Genomic DNA, 25,418 nt, shown 5'->3' on the forward strand with positions numbered 1-25,418 from the left:
CCCATGTTTAATAAACTTTATTTTTTTAAGAAGAATTTTAGATTTGCAGAAACATTGAGCTGTTAGTACAGAGAGTTCCCATGTACCCCATACCCAGTTTCTCCTATTAACATCTTACATGAATATAATACATTTGTTAAAATTGATGAACCGATATTGATATAGTTCAGATTTTATTCAGGCTCCCTTAGTTTTTCCCTACTGTCCTTTTTCTGGCCCAGAATCCCATCCAGGACACCGCATTACATTTAGTTGTCATGTCTCCTTAGGCTCCTCTGAACTGTCACATTTTCTCAGACTTCCCTTGTTTTTGATGACCTGGACAGTTTTGAGAAGTGCTGGTCATAATACTCAGTATTACGTATTTTTCAGTCTATTTTATGTATTTTAATGTGACTTTCAGTCTTTTTAATGGAATCCTTTCAAATAGCCCTGAGATATACAACCTGTTTCTAGTGTTCTTCCCACCACCTATTTTTTTTCCTGTTTTTTGTTTGTTCTTATGGGGTTTTTTTTTTGGGGGGGGGGTGTAATTAGGCTTATTTATTTATTTAATGGAGGTACTGGGGATTGAACCCAGGACCTTGTGCATGCTAGACAGGCACTTTACCACTGAGCTATACCCTCCCCCACACCCAGCACCTATTTTTATAATAAATCTAAACAGTTCCTGAAGATGGTCCTTGCTAGAGTAGGGCAAGTGTCTATAGCATTGGTGAATTTTCTGAAAGCAGTGTGCACTCTAAGTAAACCTGTCAATTTATTGTCCATAGTCACTAAACTTATGCTGCTGTCATCTTTTCTTGTAAAACTTAAATGAAACTTGAAGGTACAAATTCACAGTGGGTATCTAGAATTAATTGGTATGATGTTCTGTTTTTTCCTAATGTCTGAGCTATAGTGAGAGTCTTTCTTTTCTTAGTTTTGCTGCTTAAATATGAGAACCAAGAATTCTATGGAAGAAAAGAGGAAGGAATGAGAGTTGGATAGAGCCACATGTGGTTTCACAGCTTTACCTTAATTTAATTTTCTCCCCCAATCTGTCTTTAATAGAAACTGTATTATCACCAAGGTAAAACTCAGCTTTCTTTTTTTTCAGCACATTTTCAAATATTTAATCCAACTACCCACACAGATTCTTATACAAGTGATACTACTAAATTTAGTTGGAATGCTAGTAAGATAGCTGGTTGTTGCTAGAATTTGGTGGATTTTTCTTCTGAGAGGATTTATTTTCTGTGCTTTTTGTCTTTGGGATTTAGTGGGGGAAAAAAAGGCTCTAAACTCTTCTGGAGACCTGAGGGCAAATCAAGGTAAGGTGTAAGTTGAGAGGAATTGAAATCACTAATCTTGCCTGATATACTTTAATATAACAGCAATTATAGATCATACAAGGTGGATTGAGTCAAGTGGTAATTATGGCCTTTATTCCAGACAACTAACAAAACTTCTCTGAGAGATTATTATATTTCCCCTTAGGAGGTATCTTGAAGGTTGTTAAGCTCTTAATGCCTTGACCAGGAATCCCTCTCTATGAATTTCCTGTAGGAGAGATACACACCCGGAAAGAAGGTGCCCCGGTTAACTTTAGAGACTTCTGTTTGCCCTTGAAGGCTTGTTTCATATGAACAATATCAACGTTTACTAAAAATTTCTCAGAAATGCACGCTCATCATCGGAAATGTGGTGTAAATAGTTGGAATTCAAGTCTTTCACGTGAAATAAAATTAACAATTGGGAAGAATAGTATGGATTATGGAACGTTTAATAAAACTGTTCGGGGAAATAAGGGGCCTTGCCATCATCATAGAGGCAACTCTGCAATAGGCTTAATGTTGAATGCAGGTCATGGAGACCGAACAGTTTATCTGTGTTAGCGCTCAAGTGCATTTTTGTTTCTGGTGAAGGTTGGTTTTCTCACAGGCGATATCAGTGGCTCAGGCAGTTAGGACATAGTGCTAACAGGGCCAAGACCATGACTTTTGTCCTTGTACAAGCCAGTTCATTTTCGCTGATTCCAGTGCTATCAGCTGCACCATTTACCTTGGCTGGCCATCTCTTCAAAAGCATATCTTCAGTCAGAAGGGAGGCCAAGCTGAGGGGTGCAAATGAATAAATGCAAATCTTTACTACCTTTGAAGAAACAGCCCAAAGCCGCCTTTCTCTCAGTGCCGGGTCAGTTGGTTGTTCACGCTGGCTTGCCTCACTGTGTTGTTCTGAGTACTCGAAAGGCAGAACTGTGTCCATTGCCTTCTCTGTTTTATATTCTATTAGCTCAGGAAAGATTTTCATTCCATTGAGCACCAGACTGTGGGGTATATTTTTGGAAGCAAGTGTAGGTGTACCAGAGCCAAAAAAGGTTGGGAACAACTGTAGACAAACTGATCTCACTGTTCTTAGAGCTGCCAACTCTAGGCACAGAGCCCTTAAAGTGGACTATAAATGCAGAGTGAGTGGTTAAAAGAAACTCCGTTATGTGGGACTAATTTCTGGTTTCCCACAATCAGGTGCACGTATTTTGTGTGTATGTTTTATGTGGAGAGAAGCAGGTGTGCCCGGAGCTGATTTATTTAGCTATGTTAAATTAAAATTGAGGTCTTAATGAGAGAAAAATTGGGAGTTAGATAATTAGGATAGTTAGGACTTTGGATGTTTTATAAATGCCTTTATTTAAATTTATGATGATAGCATTTCCATCAAGGTGATAGGTCAAGTAGGAACATTTTTTTTAATCAAAAAATAGTTGATTTACAATGTTGTGTTAGGAGATCATCATACTAAGTGAAGTAAGTCAGAGAAAGACAAACACCATATGATATCATTTCAATGTGGAATCTAAAAAATTAACACAAATGAACTTATTCATAAAACAGAAACAGACTCACAGACAGAGAAAACAAACTTATGGTCACCAAAGGAGGTTGGGTGGGTGGAATAAATGAGGAGTTAGGAACTTTTTGCTAAGTCAAAAACCTGAAGCAGGGAGACCAAGGTCCTACCACAGTTTCTATCATGGGAGCGTGCAAGTCTCTAAGAGGACTTGCTGGACCTAACTATGAAATCAAATTATAGAATGATTTCTGGTTTTTCAGTTTCTCTCTTTGATGGAGGAGACAATGGTGTTATAAATAAAAACAGAAACCCCTGATCTGTAAAAATCATTGAGTCAGTTCTCAAAAGAGACAGCAACATGAACTGGCCGCAGGAGTAGTGAACAGGGTGTTAGAAAAGGGAGCCCACAGAAGGCATGACGAGGTTTGGACATTAGGCATGGAAACATCTGATTATATAATATGTTAACCAGTCATAAGCTATAATGACACAAGCTAGGATTTCTTAGTTAATTTTTCCTTCCCTGGATCATTATACTCAGCAGAAAGGAAAAGAAAGCTAATGTGTTCTATTAGTGATTTCAGCACTGTCTTAAAGATGGTGTGCTCCAATTTAAGAAAACTCAGGAAATCAAAAAAATGTATATTGCCAAATGGCTAGATACAGTGGTTGGGTGGAGAATTCACTTTGTAGAAGGAGCCTTCACTATGACAAGATTCACCCACTGAGTTCCTGAAATTCACTTCTCTGGTGAATTCAAGATTTGATTTACAAAGAGTCATTTATCACATAACTTTTTAGGAATGTGAGTGCTACAAGGGTTACCTTAGGAATACTATCTGTAAAATATGGATATTTTACCATCCATAGTCTCTGCACCAACATAAAGAGTAGACTTCAAGAATTTCATTTCCTGATTTTTTGTAGCACTGTATCAACTATGCAGATTTACATGTAGGCCAAAGCATAACAGTAAGATTATGAGTATCATCTAGAAAGAAGGAAAGACTTTTGATATTAAGAGAGGATTAGAATTAGATGGACAAGAGATATAAAAAGGGGGGGGGAACGCTAAAAATTTTTGGCCATTTCCAGTTTCTAAGAAAGCCATCTTGCTATCCACCTCTGATGTACCTCTCACTTCTGACCAATTAGTTGAATTCTTCTCTCCTGCTGATCTCCTATAACCATTCCAGCTCTTAAACATAGAAATTATCCATAAAGGTACAAATAGCATCATTTCATGAAGTGCCAGTAACCCATTCCTGATTAAGAGGTTCGATCATCTAGTACTGGAAATAAGGAGAAAAGTATCTTATTCGAAGGTAAGAATGCAACTTTGTTAAGTGCAGCCCTAGTTCATAAAGTCTACAGGCTTGGAGAGGGGTGCCCTTAAATGCCAGGGTTACAGCTAGCAGAACTGCCCTTGTCTTGAACGGCCACCAACCATAGAAATTTGCAGGAGTCCCAACAACTGCAGCACTGGAGAAAGTGGTGGACAGAATTATAAAAACATATTTCAGAACTTCTAGCTAATTGCATTTAAACACCCAAAGTAGATGAAGTAAATAAATTGCTAAAGGGCATCTTCCACATCAGAAAAAGCACCAGCTGTTTTCTTTATCCTGTCATGTAACAATCAGTATACATCAAGTTCTGAAACTGCCATCTATCTCTGGCTCTGCTGGACAGGCCTCTTGAAAATGTGCATTTTAAGCATCATAACTTCTGTCCATTTCTTTAGATCTTCTTTAATGTCTCTCAGTAATGTTTTTGTAGTTTTCAGTATACACTTTTTTATTCAATACAAATGTATTTTTTTCTTGCATTTCTTTTGTTAAATTTATTCCTAGGTATTCTTTCGCTATAATATATAAGTGGGATTTTCTTAATTTCACTTTTTTTTTCTTGCTATGGTATAGAAATACTCAGGATTTTCTTCTATACAAGATAACATCATACTAGCCTCATAAAATGAATTGAGAAGTGTTCCCTCTGCTTCTGTTTTCTGGAAGACATTATAAGTAATTGATATTATTTATCCCTTAAATATTTGGTGGAATTCACTGGTGAAACCATCTGGGCCTGGGCTTTTTTTTTTTTTAACAGAAATTGATATGATGATCCTAAAATTCATATGGAATTGCAAGGGACCCAGAATAGCCAAAACCATCCTAAAAAGGAAGAACAGAGTTGGAAGACTCAAACTTCCCAATTTCAAAACTTACTACAAAGCTACAATAATTAAAACAGTCTGTGGCAGGCTTAAGGAAAGACATATAGGTCAAAGAATAGAGAGTTGAGAAATAAACTCATACATTCATGGTCAGTTGATTTTGGACAAGGATACCAATACTATTCAATGAGGAAAGAATAGTCTCTTCAGCAGACAGTTCTGGGATAAATGGATAACCACATGCAAAAGAATGACTGGATCTTTACCTCACACCATATATAAAAATTAACTCAAAATAGATCAAAGACCTAAATGTAAGAAATAAAACTCTTTGAAGAAAACTTACGAGTAAATCTTCCTGACCTTGGGTTCAGCAGTGTTTTCTTAGATACAACACCAAAAGCACAAGAGATAAAAAGAAAAATAAATTCTACTTCATTAAAATTAACAACACTGGTGCCACAAATTTTATCTTCAAATAAGTAGAAAGACAACCTATAGGATGTGACAGAATATTTGTAAATCATATTTCTGATAAGAATCTTGTATCCAGAATATATAAAACTCCTACAACTTAACAAAAAAAAAAGAACAATAACACAAATGAAAAATGTGCAAAGAATTTGAATAGACAGTTCTTGAAAGAAGACATACAAATGGCCAATAAAGACACTAAAAGATGTTCAACATCATTAATCATTAGGGAAATGCAAATCAAATCTGCAATAAGATACCATTTCACACCCACTAGGATGGCTGTCATCAGAAAGATGGACAATAGCAAGTATTCAAAAGGATGTAGAGAAATTGGAACCCTTATATGTTGCTGATGGGAATCTAAAATGGTACAGCCACTTTGGAAAACAGTTTGGCAGTTCCTTGTGGTTAAATATAGAGTTAAACCACATGACCCAGAACTTCTACTCCTAGGTATATACTCGAGAGAATTAAAAATTCACGTCCACACAAAAATTTGTATGCTAATGTTCATTGCAGCATTATTCCCTATAACCAAAAGGCAGGAAAGCATCAAATGTCCATTAACTGATAAATGCAAAATGTGGTATAGCCATACAATGGGATATTGTTTGACAATAAAAAGAAAGGAAGTACTGACGGAGGCTTCAACATGGATGAGCCTCAAACACTTGATGCTAGGTTAAAGAAGCTAGTCGCAAAAGACGACATGTTGTATATTCCATCTGCGTGAAATATTCCGAGTAGGTACATCTGTCGAGACACAACATAGATTAGTGGTTGCCAGGACCCAAGAGCTTTCAGGAAAAATGAGGAGTAGTGACTGCTAATGAGTACAGGGTTTCTTTTTCAGGTGACAGTAATGTTCTAAAATTGATTGTGGTCATGAGTACATGACTCTGTGAACATACTAAAAGCCATCGAATGGGTAAATTGTATGGCATGTGATTTATAGCTCACTGAAGCTGTTTTTGTTTTTTTAAAAGAAGAGGAAAAAATCAGAACTTCTGGGTCTTAGAGTAGACATATATTTTATTGACCAGAAAAGAATTTTTTTCTGAATAATCAACATTGTTTTTCTGTTCTCTGGGGGAAAAGAATAGGGAAACTGAGAGATTAACTCAGAGAGCCCTCAAACTTAGATTCTGATCATCGTTTTACTTCTTTAAATAATAGAGATTTCATATAGTCATCCACAGCTAAAATAGCCTCTTTGCAGTGCACATTTTCTATTAGGGGTTACTTTTCACATGAAATAGAAATCAGATCTATTGGTTACCCTTCATGCATAAAACACAAGTCCAGACACTCCCTAAGATGGCTTTCAAAGTCCGGCCTTAGCCTACCTTTCTAGCCTCATCACCTGCCGCTCCCTGATCTAGCCAATTCTTTTCACAACACCTCCGGTCCTTCCCACGTGTTCCCTCTGTCGAGAATGCCTTGCACGCTTTGTCTCTTCCTGGAAAACTACTTCTTCAAAACACAGCTTAATTGTCACCTTCCTGGAGTTCTTCCTGACTCCCAGAGACAGAATTAATTGCTCTTGCCTCTGTTTTAATAGTATTTGGTTTTGCCTCTAGCATATCATGTTGTATTATAATGTGTTAGTTTAGCAGTCTTTGACATCCAAGCCTTCAATAACAGAAACTAAGTGTTTACTTCTGGATCCACTGAATGTACCAAATATATGCCTGGCCCATGGTAAGGTAACAATCAATGTTGGATGGATGGATAGATGGATGGATGGATAGATGGATGAGCAGACATCTCACTGTATTGTACAGGCAGCTGGGGGGCCTAGAAGTGCCCCCCAAGTAAATTTCCAAAGTGGCAACAGGAGACTACCAGCTAGCAGCACCATGGTGGACAAGCAGTAAACTGTACAAATAATCCCAAGCCAGCCTAGTCAAGGGAAAAGCGAGTCATGGCTCCTAGGAGCACTTTGAAAGCTCTTGGGCTCTCTTCCACTCAGTAGGGAATCCCTGTACCTGTACCTCTTTTACAGGACTTTTTAAAAGATCTGCTTATTCACAAGTGTTTATCGAGCACTGTATTAGTTTCCTAACACTGCCCTAATCTTGTCTCACTTTTGGTGGCTGAAAACACAGGAATGGGTTCCCTTACAGTTCTGAAGACCAGAAGTCCAAAATGAGTCTTACAGGCTAAAGTCAAGGAGGACTCTAAGGGAAAATCTGTCTCCTTGCCTGGTGTCTAGAGCGATATTCCTTGCTCATGGCCCCTTCATCCATCTTCAAAGCCAACAGCGTAGCTTCTCTCTGACTCTGTTTCCATCACGTGGCCTTCGCTTCTGGTCAACTCTCCCTCTGCCTCCCTCTTATGAGGACACTTAACGATTACATTAAGGGCACACCCAGATAATCCCGGATAATCCCCATATCTCAAGATCCTTAACTTAATCACCTCCGCAAAGTCTCTTTTGCCATAGAAGGTAACATTCACAGGTTCTGGGGATTAAAACATGGACATCTTTGGGTGCCACTATTCATCCTTCCATGAGTACCCGCTACAGACCCAGCACTGTGCTGGGCGCTTTCTACCTCTGCTACCCTTGTATTCAGAGCTTCTCTCTCCTACTACACTGTACACTCCTGGAAGAGGGAGGCCATATTGCTTTCCCTCTCATTATGCTTAGCATGTGGCCTGGCTTGTAGTATATAACAGCTACCAGTACATTTACTAATGAATGATATGAGCCACACACTGTCATAGAGTTGAATTCAAATTAATTTCATTCAAAAAATATTTATTGCTCAGTGGTAGAGCACGTGCTTAGCATGCATGAGGTCTTGGGTTCTATCCCCAGTACCTCCATTAAATAAACAAACAAATAAACAAACCTAATTACCTCCCCCCAAAAAATTAAAAATAAAATAAAATTTAAAAATAATTAAAAACAGAAAAATATCACTCATTAAAAAATGTATTGAATCAGAGAGAGGAGTGGTCTGTGATATCTGGATAGTCAGATGCCATTCAGCAAACGGTTGTTGAGCTCCTACTATGAGCCTAATACCTTGCTGGTGATTGAAGGTAAGGATGGGATAAGGTGGTCCTGCCCTGAGGAGAACTAGTGAGCATCTAAGTGTGCCTGGACTGACTGAGAAAAGTCTGGTTGGTGGAGAAGCCATGTCCTGATCCATAGGCACCTCTGAGGGGTGCAGGTTAATGGCTACCCCATCCAGAAGGAACTCCGAGGGTCATCTAGCACCACCGCCACCATCACCCTGATCATCACCCCACCTTTACTTCCCTATCTGCTGTTGAAACTCCCTTTCTAGCATCACTACCTCACATCCTCCAGCCTCTGATTGCACAACTCTCATGACAGTGATTCACTTCCCCCAGTGGCAGCCCACTGGATCCTCCAGCCATTTGACAAGTTAACCAAATTCTTTCTTCCATTGAGCTAAAATAATGCCACTGCTCTTCCTTGCTTTTCTGCCTCCTGCAGAACTGTCTCCTTCTCAATCCAGCACAGCCTTTTAGATATTTCTAGAGACTCCCCTAAGCCTTATCTTCTTATTCCTCCATCTATTCAGTCAACAAACGTTTTTGGGACCTTTCTCATATACCTGGTGCTGTGCTGGGCCCTGGAGATACAGATGTGAGTAAGACAAAACATCTATCCTCAAGGATCTCCCTGTCTGGAATGTGGCTGTGAACGTGCACTAGGGCGAGTGATCTAGGAGACCCAATGTGCTGTGGGGACTGGAGGTGGAGACCAACCAGCTATCCCCAGGGCTGTGAAGAGGTCAGGAAGGTGGTATTCGAGCTTGGGCTTGTTCATTCCTTCCTTCAGAATTTATTGAATACCTCCTATAGCTCAGGTACTCTGCTTGGTGCTAGGAATAATAATGACCTAGGAATTTACCAGGCAGGGTAGCCTAGGCCAAAGGGTTAACATTTGCAAAGTCAAAAAGGCATTCACTTATTTAAATGTTTGTTTCAGTTGTTGAACTTCTACTGTATTCTAGGCAGAGATGCTGGGCTCTGGAGGTACAGAGATACAGGCACCATCCCTGACTTCAAGGAGCCTGTGGTCCACTGGGAGATACTGACAAGTAAATGAGTGTTCTGGCATAATGTGATTAATGGTTGTAACAGGCACAGGGTACTGGGGAAGCATAAATAAGGACACTAAGTTCAGTGGGGGTATGGGCAGTTTCTGTGTTCAGAGCAGGCTTTTTTGAAGGATCGACTCTGTCTTGATGCTTGGGCTGAATCTTAAGGAGCAAAAAACTGTCAGCCAGGCAGATGCGAGGGGAAAAGATAACGAAAAGGGAACTGAACCTGCGGAGGTGAGAAGGCGTGAGAGAATAGGATTTGGGATGAGAGCTGTCACAGTTGAGTATGGCTGAGGCAGAAGATTTGCATGGGCCAGTGGCCAGAGGTGAGGCTAGGGACTTAGATGAGACCAGATCCTTAAGGACCTTGTGTCCTGTACTCAAATGTTTGGACTTTATCCTTACAGCAGTGGGGAGCTTTCTAATCATTAAGCAGGGATGTGACACAATCAGATTTTTCTTTGACAAAAATAACTCTGGCTGCAGTGTGAAGGATTAAATCCAGGGGATGAGACTAGAGTCAAGGAAGACCGGTTGGAAGGCTGGCACAGTCAGTCAGGGGGGTGATAATGAGGGCAGTGGCCGAGGAAACAGGAAGGAGGAGCCAGAAGGAGGTTTTACAAAGTAGAATCACCAGGGAGAGGAAGACGGCATAATCAAAGCTGACACCAAAGTTGCCGGTTTGAAGAACTATAGTAGGATTACAGAAGGAAAAACAGGTGACAGGGGTGATGATGGATTCATTGTTGGTCTTGGTGTCTCTGCTCTCTTTCTACCTGAGAGGTAGAAAGCTAGCTGCTAAGCAGTTGGTTATAAGAGTCTGGAGCACAGCAAGAGTGGTCTTGCCGTGAATAAGAATGGCATGTTTCCACACATGTAGCAGTCCTTAATTCAACACATATTTAATGAGTGCCTAGACATCTTATATGCTGGAGGAGGTTCCTGAGTTTCCCGGGTTACCAAGATGAAGAAGATGGTCTCTGCCCTCCAAGAGCCCTGCCTCATTGGGAAAACAGATGTAGAAATAAACAATGATAAGGTCTGCCCAGGATGTCATTCTGGGAGCAATGAGCAGAAACACCTAACCTGAAGGAGAAGAGGGAAGGCCTCCTAGATTAAGTGCTGTCTCAGCTGAATCTTAAAAAAGAAATAGGAGTTCAGCATACAAAATAGAGAGGGATGGGTCCGGGCAGAGGGGACAGCAAAAGCAAAGTCAGGGAGGCAGAAAAAAATCAGTGTTTGCATTTCGGTATTGCTGGAGTACAAAAGACCAGAGATGAAGCTAGAGTACAAAAGGGCTGGGTCACGGAAGGCCTTATATGCCATCTTCAGGTCATTTGGACTTTCAGCAATGGGGAGCCAGTGATGATTCTAGGGAGAATGACATGGGCAGAACTGCACGCAGGTGGATCAGTTTGATGGTTGTGTTTCCCTCTCCTACAATGGAAACTCCATGAGGACAAGGAATTTGGTCTCAGGACCTAGAACAGAGAGCATCTAGTACACATGCCATCGATACTTGTTGAAGAAGGGCATTAAACAAGGCATCAATATGAGGGCCAAGGCGAAAGGCAGGGAGGTTGTGACAATAATCCAGAGTGTAAAGGATGAAGGCCTGGCCTGAGATCAGCAGTGGGAGGTGCAAAGAAGGTGCTGGAGTCGAGAACTATATACTAAGCTTTGGTCTGGGTAGATGGCAATACCTGCAGTGATTTTACCCTCCTTTCAATTTGACATCCTGACAGTCTACTGTGTCCTGGATACAGCGAGATGGCAGGGATGCAAAGATAATTAAGGTATCTATGCCCTGCTCTTAGAAAGCTCTCGGTTTAGTGAGGTAGTTAGAGTAACCAAGAAAAAGATAGATAGGTGTTATGTGTTAGTTCCGGGATAGAGTTCTAGACTGGCAGGGACACCATGTGGAAATAGCCAGCCCCCATGGGGAAAGGTTTCACAGTAGTGCCATTTGAGCTGGTTGTCAGACATGGAAAGGAGGATTGCCAGGCAGAGCAGGGAGAATATGGCAAGTGGGGCAAAGAATCACTTGCAAGTATGTGGAAGTGAGAAAGGGTTTGGCTAGGTTCCAAGACCAGTGAGAAACTGGGTGCATCTTGGCTACAAGGATAGCAGATAAGGTTCATCTCATGGGCTAACTCCATTTGATTGGTAGCAGCGACCAACCAAAGATAACACCATCAACCCAGACAAAACTAGACACACTCCCCTCCAATATCTCCACAGCCTGCTAATTCTACTTCCTAAATGGTTCTCAATGCCAACTCCTTCTTTGTACCTCCTGCTGCCAGTCTCAGGCCAGCCCTTCATAGAGGGCAGTGTTAAGAAAGATTCTGAGGCCCCATCTGGGTTTAGTGGGAAAGAGTGTTGTGATCCATTAGCAATGTCTGCCGTGGGTGTAAAAGTGGGGAATGGCAAGTACGCTTGTCACATCCCTGGGCAAGAGGGTATGAAGTTGGGAATGGCAGGAACCGGTACCTTAGAGTCCAGTTTTGAGACTGCTAAGATCAAAGTACTTATGAGCCAGAGGTGTTCCGTTGATAAGTAAATAGAGATCTCAGAAGATAGGTCAATGAAGATGATGTAAATTTTTGGAGTTACCTGGGAACAGATCAGAAGTAGATAAACGTTTCATGTAAAGGTCCAGATAGTAACTATTTTGGACTTTTCAGGCTGAAAGGTCTCTGCTGTACAGATTCAGCTTGGCTGTTGTAGCTTCAGAGCTACCATAGACAATGTTTAAGTGAATGGGTACAGCTGTGTTCCAATAAAACTATTAGCAAAAACACATCAGGCTGGATTTGGCCTGTGGGCCATAGTTTAGCAACCCGTAACATAGATGATGGTCTGCAGCATACAGTCACGGGATATAATATAGTATAGTTGGTGCCAGATGAGACTTGGGTTTCAGTCACAGCACCGTGCATACTAACTGTGTGACTTTGGACAAGTCAGTTAAGCTTTACCGACTCTTGTTTCCTCCTCCATAAAAATGGAACTTCATGCTAGTACCTGTCTTCCATGCTTCCTTTGAGGAAGAACATACCTGAGCTATTCCACATAAGCACTAATTACAGTGCCTGGCACACAGTAAATGCTCAGTAAGTGTTTGCAATTATTCATATCATTATTACTACTATTGGGATTATTTGTGTTGTTAGAGATTTCAATTAAGATCATAAGAATGGATGAGGTCACTGAGGAAAAGTGAAGAGAGCATCCACATTGAAGGGGTGAACAGAGGGGAAGAAACCAGAGAAGGAACTGGCAGCATCATAGGAGGGGACTCAGAAAGAAACAGCGCACAGGAATTTAAGGGAGGAAATAGTTTTCGGAAAGGGTGAGAGGCAAAAGTCTTCCACGTTAGAAAAATGGGCAAAGGACATGAAAAGGCAGTTATTAAAAGACATACAAACGGACAATAAACATATAAAAAGATGTCCATTTTCACTGATAATCAAAGACATGAAAGTAAAATCATATGTTTTTGGTATTTGTCTATGAGATTGGCAGATTTAAAAGATTGAACAGAGTTACCAAGACTAGGGGGAAATAGGCACTCTTGTGTATGTGCTGGTGGGAATGTAAATGTTTTTGGACTTCCCAGAGGACAGTTTAGCAATATGTATCAAAATGAAAAATAAGCGTATTCTGTGAGACAACAATCTTACTTCTGGGAATTTACCCCAAAGGAGATAGAAAATTGTACAAATGCATTTTTAAAACACGTGTAATGTTGTTCCCAGCATCATGACAGCAAAAACAACCTAAAATATTCAACAAGAGGAGAATTACTATGGCAGATACACACAATGGAATAGTATTCAGCCATTAAAAATTATGACATAGCTCTATGCTTACTGACATGGGAAGATGTTCATGGCGTATTATGGAGGGTTATAAAGCAGCAATATAACAGTTTCTTCATTAAATAAAACTTTGCTCCTAGCAAACAGTGTTTTTGTTTTTTTTCCCCCAGTAGTGAGATTTCAGTCATTCCACTTTTTGTTAAAGTTTGAATAGTCAAACATATTTTATTGAGCTTGTGTTGTTTATGAAAATAGTAACAAGTAGTATGCTGGTAGACCAGATCTCTGAAAAAAGTAAAGCCCTGAATGTGTGGCATCTGCTAATTTTGATGATATAAATAATCCCAAGGCCTTGGGAAATTCCTAAATATTGAATAATCAGATCTCACTAGCTGGCTTTGACACACCACTGGCAATAACTCCATTTAAAACAAAAGACAGAATCAGGGTATGTTTACCAGTGTCAGATGCTGATCAAGGAAGATGAAAGTTAAAAATTACTTGTCACTGGTGAACCTGGTACAAGGAGTTTCAGTGGAACAGACAGTTGCAGAGTAAATGGGAAAGAAGGAAGTGGAAAAGCAAACAATTTTTATGGAAAATGGAAGGAAAGAAGTAGTCACTTGAGGGAGATAGTCAAGGAAAGTTTAATTGGGAAGGGTGGGGCAGAAGTTTGGGAAGAAATATCAGAGAAGAAATAAGAACTTTTTCATTTCTTCATTTTGAATAATCTTTAGACTTCACAATGTGAAACATGAATGTTCCTGAAACAACCCTTAGGCTTGGTGTTATTGTCATTCCCATTATATGCATGGGGGACCTGAGGCTCAGAAAGAAATGACTTGTCCCACGTGTCACAGAGAGTAAGCCATTATTTATGTGTGCCTGTTGGACTCCACCCACTGGTTAAGCCCTGAAAATACCAAGATGGTGAAAATGTGGCCACTAACACAGATCCCAGCCCTTCTCCAACCTAGGTCTTCCCTCTCCCATGGTTTTAGGTTCTTTATCTTCTTGTCTAGGGTAGGCCATGGTAAGTCATGAACCTGGAGGTGGATTGTTTGTCCCCGCTCGAGAGAAGAGAAGGAAGCCTAGCATTGGGAGGGCAAGCGGTTGGTTATTAGTGACAGTGAAGTTGAGTGTGTTGAGGACTGAGAAGGGTCTGTGGGATTTGGCAATCAGATGACTGCTGGTACATTTTCAGTGCTGTAAAAAGAGCAGACTGAAGAGCAAATGAACAGTGAGAAAATAAAGGCAGTAGAGAAGGAGAGGTTGAGAGAGAGTGAGAAGGGGAGTAATAGATGAGGCTTAGTAAAACATGGTTAATTTTTTAAATGCTTCTTTTTTATTTAGAGTCTATTACTATTTTTTATTTTACTTTTTTTCAGGTGGAGGTAATTAGGTTTATTTATTTATATTTAGAGGAAGTACTGAGGATTGAACCCAGGACCTTGTGCATGCTAAGCATGTGCTCTACCACTTGAGCTATACCCTCCCCCCTAAAAGTGCTTCTTTTTAATGCTCAAATTATCCCAAATTTGGCCAGGGAGAGCTCCTTCACGCCAGCTCCTATGTGACTTTTACATGACCCCGTGAGTTCTTAAGTGCAGCTTTGCTTTCTGGTGAACCAGGTTTCCCCATTTCACATTGAACTTGTCTTGCTCCAGGCCTGGAATCAGCCAGTTCTCTCAGTGGTCCTGGGTCCTGTTAGTAGGAAATGGTATTTCAGTACCACAGTCTAGGCACCAGGTATGTTCATTGCTACCAATGTTCATTGCTACCAATGTGCATTGCTTTTAGGCATTTTCTGTAGACTGGGCTAGGAAATACATTTTTTTAGAATTTATGAAAGTATTAATGGAAATGGGTTATAGCAGGAAATAATGATGATGATAATCCATTAGGCCATAGCGATATTGTGAAGAGGGAGGAGGGGATAAAAATCTTCTTTCTAACAGAATACTAGCTAATAAATGTATAAGGAAGAGAGAATAGAAAATCATTATTTTGCAGCCCCCAATATAATAATTGATTTTGGCAAAGATCATCAAATCGATTCTAAAACTTTACATAGAGTAAAAAGTTCTTGGGCAACAGGATATTCACACAGTCTCAAATTATCACCCCACAGATTCCACGCTAATTACAAAGGGGGAAATGTACATTTACAATGGGAAAATCTGGCAGTCACCAGGTTAAACAAGTGATTAAACCCAGCATTGTCAATACCAGGACAACCTGACATTGTGCCTCCTGATGTGATGTAATAAGAAGTACAGAGCATGATTTATGAAATCTTCTTGCCAAAAATGTTTAACCTGAATCTAAATATGAAGAACCAACTAGACAAACCTAAACTGTGGAACATTCAGTAGGTCAACTGGCCTGGGTTCTTCAAAAAGCCATCATCATGAAAAACAAAAGAAGGTAGAGGAATTGTTCTAGATTAAAAGAGAACAATGAACTCTAACAATCAAATGCAGCGTGTCAACCTTGAATGGATTCTGAACTGGGGGGATGTGGATCACAAACAACTATGAAAGACATTTTTGGAATAATTTCATAGATTTGAATATAGAATATATATTAGATGATATTATTGAATTGATGCTGATTTTCTTCGGTGTGATAATGTGAAAGATGTTCTTAGGAGATGCACGCTGAAGTATTTAGGAGTGAAGTATCCTCCTATTTCTGTCTTACAACCTTCAAATGGCTCAGCAAAAAGAGAGAGAGAGAGTGTGTGTGTGTGTATGTGCACACATGTACATGTTTGTGTTTGAAGAGAGAGCAAATGTAGAAATTAGTAGCAATTTGTGAATCTAGGTGAAAGATGTGACTGCTTGTTGTACTGTTGTTTCACCCATTCTGTATGTAGGTTTGAAAGTTTTCAAAATAAAAGGTTAGAAAAACACTTCTTTTTTAAACCTTTGAAAATGTATGGTGAAATTAAACAAGTGATGCTGGGACAATTGGATACACAGAGGCAAAAAGATGAAATTAGACCCTTATCTCATACCATACACAAAAATGGTCTCAGAATGAATAAGAGTCCTAAATGTAAGAGCTAAAGCTATGAAGCTTTTAGAAGAAAACATAGGAGAAAATCTTTGAGCCCTTGGTAAGGTAACAGTTGCTTGAAGGCAACAGCAAATTCATGATCCATAAAACCAAAAAATGATAAACTGGACTTCATTAAAATTAAAAACTTGTACTTCAAAAGACACCATTATGTAAATGGAAAGACAAGTCATAAACTGGGGAAAATATTTGCAAATTACATATCTGATAAAGGTCTTATAGCAATAATATGCAAAGAACTCTTCCAATTCAACAATAATAAGACAGACAACCCAATTTAAAAATGGGCCAAAGATTTAAGTAGACATTTCACCAAAGAAACTACATGAACAGTTAATAAACACAGGAGAAGATGCTCAATATCATTAATCATTAGAGAAATGCAAATTAGAACTACACACCAATAAGAATGCCTGTAACAAAAAAGACAGACCAGTAAATGTTGAGAAACAGGAACCCTCATACATTGCTGGTGGGAATGAAGAGTGGTTCAGACACCTTGGAGAGCAATTTAACACTTTCTTACATAGTTAAACATAAATTTGTCATACATCCCAGCAATTCCACTCCCAACAGAAATAACATATATCTACACAAAGACTTACATGTGAGTATTCACAGCAGCTCTATTCTGTTCTATTTGGTTATTAATAATAACCAAAAAGTGAAAACAACCCAAATGTCCATCAGCTAGTGCATGGATAAACAAACGTGGTATATCCATATAACAAAATACTATTCAGTGATTAAAAATTGGAATAAAATACTGATACAGGTCACAACACGAATGAATGACAGGAACATTATGCTCAGCAGTCATACTCACAGGCATTTACCCAATTGAGTTGAAAACTTAAAGTCCATACAAAAACCTGCACACAGATGTTTATAGCAGCTGTATTCGTAATTCTAGCCCAAATCTAGAAACAATCAAGAAGTCCATCGGTAGGTAAATAGATAAGCAAATGGTGTTGCATCCATACAATGGAATATTATTCGGCAATAAAAAAAATGAGCTCTCCTGTATTGTGTAATTGAAATTTGCTAGGAGAGTAGAGCTTAAGTATCCTCACCAAAAAAAAAAAAAAAAGATAAATATGTGAAGTGATGGATGTATTAATTAATTAGCTGGGAGCAGTCCTTTCACAGTGTATGTGTATATCAAATCACCACAATGTATGCTTTAAATATCTTACAATTTTATGTCAATTATACCTCAGTATAGCTGATTTTTTTTTAGATGAACTATCAAGCCATGAAAAGACATGGAGAAAATTTATATGTGTATTGCTAACTGAAAGAAGCCAATCTGAAAAGACTACATACTGTATGATTCCAACTATATGACATTCTGGAAGAGGCAAAATTATAGAGGCAGTGAAAAAGATGAGTGATTGCCAGGGGCTTGGAGGGGAGGGGAGGGGAGAAATAATTAGGGGGATTTTTAGGGCAGTGAAACTTTTGTGATTCTGTAATGGTGGACACGTGGCATATGTTTGCCAAGACCTATAGAGCTATACAACACTAAGAGTGAACCCTAATTTAAGCTATGTACTTTAGTTAATAATAACATATCAAGATTGTAACAAATGTACCATGTTAATGCAAGATGTTCATAAGGGAAACTGTGCTGGGGAGAGGGTGTATGGGAATTCTCTGTCCTATTTGTTCTATTTTTCTGTAAAACTAAAACTGTTCTTTAAAAAAAACTATTAATTAAAAAAATTATGCCAAGTAGAAGAAGCTAGGTAGAAAAGGCCACATATTGTGTAATTCCATTTATATGAAATGTCCAGAAAGACAAATCTATAGAGACAGAAAGTAGATTAATGGTTGCCTAGGGCTGGGAGCAGAAACAGGGATTAACTGTAAATAGGCATGAGGAGTCTTATTGAAGGGATGAAAATGTTCTAAAACTGGATTATAGGGATGGTTGCCCTACTCAGTAAATTTATTAAAAAATCATTGGATTGTGTACTTAATATGGGTGAATTTTATGGTATCTAAATTACACCTCGATAAAGTTGTAAACATATTCATTTGATCCTACATTTAAGAATTGTCTTGTTATACACTAGTTCCTTATAACTGTGAATCATATAAAGAATTTGTAGTGAAATCCCTGTTCATTGAACAGAAAACTTAATATTTAAGAAGACAGTCCTCCCGAGTTGATCTACAGATCATCACAACCTCTGCCAAAATCCAAGCTGGCTTTTTTGTAGAAATTAACAAATGGATTCTAAAATTCACGTGGAAATGTAAGGGACCTAAAACAGCCAAATCTTGAAAAAGAACAAAGTTGGAGGACTCACACTATAATCAAGACAGTGTGGTACTGGCATGAGGCTAGACATGGAGATCAATGGAACAGAAGTGAGAGTCTGGAAATAAACCCTCACATTTATGGTCAATTGATTTTTGACAAAGATACTAAGGCAATTCAATAGGGGAAGAATAGTTTTTCAACAAATGGTGCTGGGACAACTGGATCCAGATGGAAAAGAATGAATTTGGACCTCTACTTCATACTATTCCTAAAAATTAACTCAAAGTGGATTATAGATCTAAATGTAAGAACTAAAACTATAAAACTCTTAGAAGAAAGCCTAGGGGTAAATCTTCATAACCTTGGGTTAGGCAAAACCTTCTTAGATATATCACCCAAGGCACAAGAAACAAGAAATAAATAAGTAAATAAATTGGACTTCATCAAAATTAAATTATCTGGGGCTTCAAAGAACACCATCAAGAAAGTGAAACAACAAACAAGATTATACTGTATAGCAAAGGGAAATATATACAAGATCTTATGGTAGCTCACAGAGAAAGGAATGTGACAATGAATATATATATGTTCAGGTATAACTGAAAAATTGTGCTCTACACTGAAATTTGACACAACATTGTAAAATGATTATAAATCAATAAAAATATTTAAAAAAAAAGAAAGTGAAAAGGCAACCAGTAGAATGGGAGAAAGCATTTGCAAATCATATGTCTGATCAGAGGTTTGCATTTAGAATTTATAAAGAACTCTTGCACCTCAGTAATAAAAAGACAACCCAATAGAAATATGGGCAAAGGATTTGAATATGTTTATCAAAAGAGGATCTACAAGTTGCCAAAAAAAAGACATAAAAAGATGTTCAACATCATTGCTCATTAGAGAAATGCAAACCAAAACCACAATGAGATACCATTTCACACCCACCAAGATGGCTAAAATCAAAAGGATAGATAATAGGTGGAGAGTAGCGCTCAGTGGTAGAGCACATGCTTAGCATACACAAGGTCCTGGGTGCAATCCCCAGTACCTCCATTTTTTAAAAAAAGAATAGATAATAACAAATGCAGGCAAGGACAGGTAGAAATGAAAACCTCATACACTGCTGGTGGGAATGTAAAGTGGTGCAGCCGCTTTGGAAAACAGTTTGAGAATTCCTCCACAGCAAATCATACAAGTGCGCACATGTGCACTATTATCCATTTAATGTTTCTTAGGAACAGCAAGAAGGCCAGTGTGGCTGGAGCAAAGAGAGTAATGGAGACAGTGGCAGCAGAGACGTTGACAGGGGCTCCATCATGCAAGGCCCTGTGGACCCTGGTAGGACTTTGGATTTTATTGTGAATGTGATGGACTTTTGAGCGGGGGTTCTTGGGGCTTAGTGAGTTTGTAGCAGCCATTGTAAGGAGTGAGAAAGAGATAATCAGAAATCAGCAATTACTGGGTGGAGGGGTATAGCTCAGTGGTAGAGTGCGTGCTTAGCATGGACAAGGTCCTGGGACCTCCATCAAAAATAAAAATAAATAAATATTTTACATAAATTTTTTAAAAAGCCAATGATTACTGAGCACCCTTGATGGCCCACCTGCGATTGGGAGCCATGAACGTGTAATGGTGTGCATGTCCAGTTATCCAGTTTGTTCCCACAGCATTTGGCCATCCTACTTTGGGAGCAGGAAAAACCTTTGAGTGGTCAGACTGATGTAAGGTTAGGATTTGAGGTTCAGATGCTAATAGGAATCTAGCTCAGGTGGTTTACCATGGTAAACTAACTCCTAAGTAAGTGCTCAGATAGGTTCTTACAGAGAAAAATCGCATTTTCAGGAGCCCTTAAGAAAGGAAATGCCGTATTTCTGCCTTTTGCCATCTTTCACTGCTTTGCTGTAAGCAATTAGAAGCAATTAATTTAGTGAAAAGAACATTAAGAGGCAGGAGACTTCAATATGAGCCTCACTCTCCCAGTGACTGAGACACCCAGGGAAAATTGTCAAATCTGCCAGCTATGAGAAGGCTAAAGAAGCTGTCTTTCTTTGTTAAGTCATACCAAGAAATTAGCTTTGTACCATTAAATAAAACCCTTCAAACTTTCTTGGCAACAATGCTCCCAAATTTCCTCTGTCTTCCCAAATTTTGCCTGATGTGGCTTAGCCCATTCTGCCTTTGTGCTAATGATCACTTGTGCAAATCCCTTCATAGAATAAAAGAAAGTTCAAATCAGATGCCATGCCTCCTCTGCTCAAAACCCTCCAATGGCTTCCCATCTCATTGAGAATAAAGTCCCAGCTCTTTGTGATGGCCCCTGTGATTTGGTCCCAGCGGAACTCATCTTGTACTGCTCTGCTTCGTTAACTGTTCCAGCCACACTGGCCTTTCTGCTTCTCAAATAGGCCAAGGAAGTTCTTTCCTGCCTCAGAGCTTTTGCAGTGCTCTCTGCCTAGAAGATTTCTCCACCTCAGTATGGGTGAATTTCTTTTCACTTTTCAGGTCTCTGTTGAAACATCACCTCCTCAGACAAGCTTTCCTGACCAACCCCTATAAAGTAGCTACCCTCCGGCACCCCCCACTACTCTCTGTCCCACTCCCGAGTGTTATTTTTGTAATATACATTGTCACAGTATGTTGTTTTCTTGTTTGTTTGTTTTTGGATTTTCTCATCTGCTTCTACACCCCCTCACTCCCCACCCACTGTGAGATCCCTAAGAATAGGCTCTTGTCTGTATTATCGATTCATCATGATCCCCAGAGTCTAGAACAGAGTGCTCAATACACGTGTGTGTGTTGGGGAAGGAAGGAAGGGAGAGGCCTCTTTTGCTACCTGTGCCCAATCAGGGCTCCCTCATTAAGATTACTTCCCAAACCCTTAGTTACTCGTGCTGCCCTCTACTGGGCTTTTTTGTAAGTGGGATAAAATCCTGATTGCCTGACTGATCGTGAATATTAGAAAGGGGATTATCACATGACAAACGTTCAGAGAGAGAACTAGAAGTCACCTATCCCAACCTCTCTCTCCACATAGAAACTTTTTCCACAGTATTTATCCCAGCAGTTCCTTCAAGGTGCTTCCGTAGCAACTCTAGGAAGTAAAGGGGTTGCTAAATACATAGGGTTCTGGACCCTCCAAGTGTCTGCTCCTGTCTCACACTTTAACCAGAGCAGTGCTGATTTTGTTTGTTTTCTGTATTGGGATTCCATCTAAAATTTCATTTGAAAAAAAAACCACTCTGCTGCTTAAGAAAAGTTAAAAAACTGCAAATCTGACCTATGCCTGAACAAGCTCACTGACTAGGTATTCCCTTTCTTGAGACTCCTTCATGCTGTTTCCACATCTCTGTCTTCAGTATTTAAAGACGACACTACTGTCAGCGATCACCATTTATGCAGGTGCTTGTCACTACAGAGACAAATGTACCCTTAACGGTTCTTTTGACATTTAAAGCCTGACCATTGGTTTGAGGCAGTCAAAGCAGCTCTTTATTTCATAGGTTCATCTTGATGCTACCCATCAAGATGGTCTGTGCAACCTCCCAGCAGTCTCCAGCTGTGCTGCAGTACTCAGAGCTGCTTCAAATATGACCTTCCAGCATATCTTCCACCCTCTGTTTCACATCAGTGAATTACCTTCAATATTAAATTTCACCCTAGTGATATCCACCCACTTTGCCAATTGAGTCAAGTCATTTTAAGTGTGTCTACCAACCAACACTGCCACATCTAACTTTGTTTTGGGGACATACTTAATGCGAATCTCCCTATTCTATCATGCATTTAAAAAAAAAAAAAAGCTAATGATGTGTCTCTGGATCCAGGACCAGCCTCTACAAAAGCCTGTGCTTTGTTTCTCCATTTGCTGGTATGTTCTGGACAATGAGTCATGGGCCCTTAAAGTGTCCTGATTTGGGTACTGACCAGTCTTTTTTAGTGATGTATTCCCATGTTTTTTCTAGTTTATCACATTTGAATTTGTAAATGTATAATCTGAAGGTTATTGTTCTCTTTTATTCAGGGAAAAAAATATGAAGCTTTTTCTCCATTTTTCAGCCATTTCACCATGCCTGTAAATTCTTTAAAATAAAAAAAAAATGTTTTTCCTGAGCCTATCATGTGCCAAGTACTGTGCTAGGTACTGAAGGTATAAAGATGAATAAGACAGAGCCCTTGCTCTCAAAGCATTTACAGTCTAGTGGAGGAGGCAGGTAGGAAGTAATCATTGCAAGCCAGTTTGCTGAGTCTTATGATCGAGGTTTGAATAAGCTACTAGAGCACAAACAAGAAGTCAACTTGCTCTGCCTGGGAAAGGAAAGTGGAACTTCCAGGGCCATCTTCACAGCTAGATCTTAAAGGATGAGTAGGAGGTTGTCAGACGGAGGAAATGCAAGTCATTCTACGTCCAAGACTACATATATGCAAAGCCCCAGAGACTTGAAGGCTATACTATATGATGTCCGGGAGAGGGAGAAAAGTTTGATGTGGTCAAGTGGTGGGTTCTTGAGAGGGATGGTGAGATGAGGCCTGAGAAACAGGCAAGGATAAATTATGAAGGGCCTTGTGTCCTTGGCTAATGAAAGGATCTTTTTCTTTTCTTCCTGTAGGCATGGGAACTCACTGAGGAGTTTTTAAGCAGGGTAGTGATGTTGTCAGAATCGTGCTTTAGAAGATTACAACTAGCAGTGTACAATGTGCAAGAGAGGAGGGAGGACCGCACTGCTAGAGGCTCTGTATCATGCGGCCAATTCCTTAAGTACCCTGGGACATAAATCAGTTTTGTTTTCTCAACTATGAGAGAGGAAGAGCCCTTTTTCCTCTCAACTTCACATGGAGCCAATGAGACTAAATGAGATCGTAAGTCCCTTGAGTCTCTTAGAAGAAAGCTTCCTGGTGAGGGCCAGGTGGTTGGAAGTTGAGGTGAGCATCGTCCACATCATCTAATTTAACACTTAACTGATGCATATCTTCTGTACTTTAAAAAAAAATGTGTATTAGTCTTTTCTTACGACTCAATTCAATTCAGTTGTAAGCTCCTCAAGGACAGGGCCCAGGACATCTTGCCTCATCTACAACCCCTAGTGCAGAGACACAGCACAGACTGGGTCCCCAGCCCCGTCCTCCAGGTTGATCACATACAGTGTCCCCTCTTAGGCTGACTACCTAAGACCAAGGCAGCAGAGGAAGGTCCCAGGACTATTGGGAACCAGCAGTGATGTCATATTTCAGGGCTCTTTCTCTAGGGGTGGCCAAAAAGATTCCAAGCTTTGTTCAGCCACGCCTCCAAGTGCCAAGAAGGCCCTCTACTTCCTGCCTTAGACATGACAGCTCCTTGTAAATAGAAGAGGTAAATCATGAAAGTTCCCTTTGTGTGAAATAGAAATAATAACCATTTCCTAGGAAGTTACAATCTACAGGTGAAAGATGTTGAGTAGAACATATGAATATAATAATTGTGAATAATTTTTCAGAATTTAACTAGCCCTTTGTTTGCAGAAAAGGTGTAAAATGAATGCTTGAAATTTTATATCCTGTCTTTGGGGTATTAGAATTAATGTAGCTATAACATGACACCACTCTAGATGTTTTTAAACCAAGTTTTGAACAATATCAGTAATACATGGTCAGCTTTTATAAGTGGGGCTTCATCCCATGGCCAAAAGGATATTTGAGGATCATCCATATGTTTTTCTTGTATGTCAGAAATTACCCAAGATTTGCATCAGCAAAAGCCAGAAAGTCTGAAAGCATTCCCTTCGTTTTTAAAGCAAGCACCCTCCTCTCTCCTGATTCGTTGCACGTTGTGATCGGTTCACTGAATACAATGGCATTTCCTCCTATCCACACCTAATATAAACTGCAGCCAATTTAACGGGGTCTCTTACGTAGGCTGGGGATGCAAGCACATAAAGTCTTTGGCTCTCTAGATGCTCGTCTCGTGTGCCAGGACCAGGTGCAGAAATACAAATACATATAGATTAAGCCTGGGCCAGCTGCTTCTCCAGTGCTTTTGTGTTTTCTCTAACTAGAAAAGGTTGAGCAGACACAATTTCCATCAATTATACCTAAAATGTTATTTTTCTTGTGGAGGACGAGAATACATTTAATTCCTCAACCCAGTATTGATGTCTCAACCATTGAGTGTTTTAAGTCCATTAAATGAGAGTTTAAAGTAAAAAGTGGTATTTTTGATTAGCCAGAGTCCTCAGGGATGGCATATTCTGGTTAATTAAATTTTCTGGTTCAGGGGCCAGTTACACCAGACTTTTTTGTGCATTTGTTTAATACATATTCTTTAACCTCTTTTGAAAATTTATCTCTACATTTCTGCCTTAGTAAGCACAGTAGCCTGGAGCTGATTGAATCTTACTGCTACCACTTAGAGTTACCCACTGTTTCTGCACCCTAGATTCTAACTGGAGAAGACCATAGCAGATATTGTCGAGATCGGGGCCGAACCTGAGGTACCCATTGGAAAATGGCTTTTGGAAACTTGTTTGGCTTTTTCTCACTGACTTCCTTTCCTAAAAGCAGAGTACATGACAGAAAAAGTCACTCGCCAAGTCAGACTTTGATTTGCCAATCTATACTTTACTGGATAAAAACCTGTTTTAGAGCAGGAAAATTCCACATGTGTCATCCGAGAAAAATGTGCTAAAGAAGCTTAGATCCAG

General features: G+C 39.6%; 1 protein-coding gene across 7 annotated transcripts in view; it reads left to right on the forward strand.

Moving 5' to 3' along the window:
• The window catches only part of HDAC8 (histone deacetylase 8), a 210,164-nt gene that overhangs the window by 25,319 nt on the left and 159,427 nt on the right, over positions 1 to 25,418 (forward strand). The window contains exon 5 of one of the 7 annotated variants that reach the window (XM_064483043.1): positions 19,980 to 20,082. The exons of the other annotated variants lie outside the window; for them this stretch is intronic. Coding sequence (XP_064339113.1) covers positions 19,980 to 20,082 — 103 coding nt within the window. The remainder of the gene's footprint in view (positions 1 to 19,979; positions 20,083 to 25,418) is intronic. 7 annotated transcript variants of the gene reach the window in all.

This window comes from Camelus dromedarius, chromosome X (assembly GCF_036321535.1).
Source record: "Camelus dromedarius isolate mCamDro1 chromosome X, mCamDro1.pat, whole genome shotgun sequence".
Lineage (NCBI taxonomy): Eukaryota > Metazoa > Chordata > Mammalia > Artiodactyla > Camelidae > Camelus > Camelus dromedarius.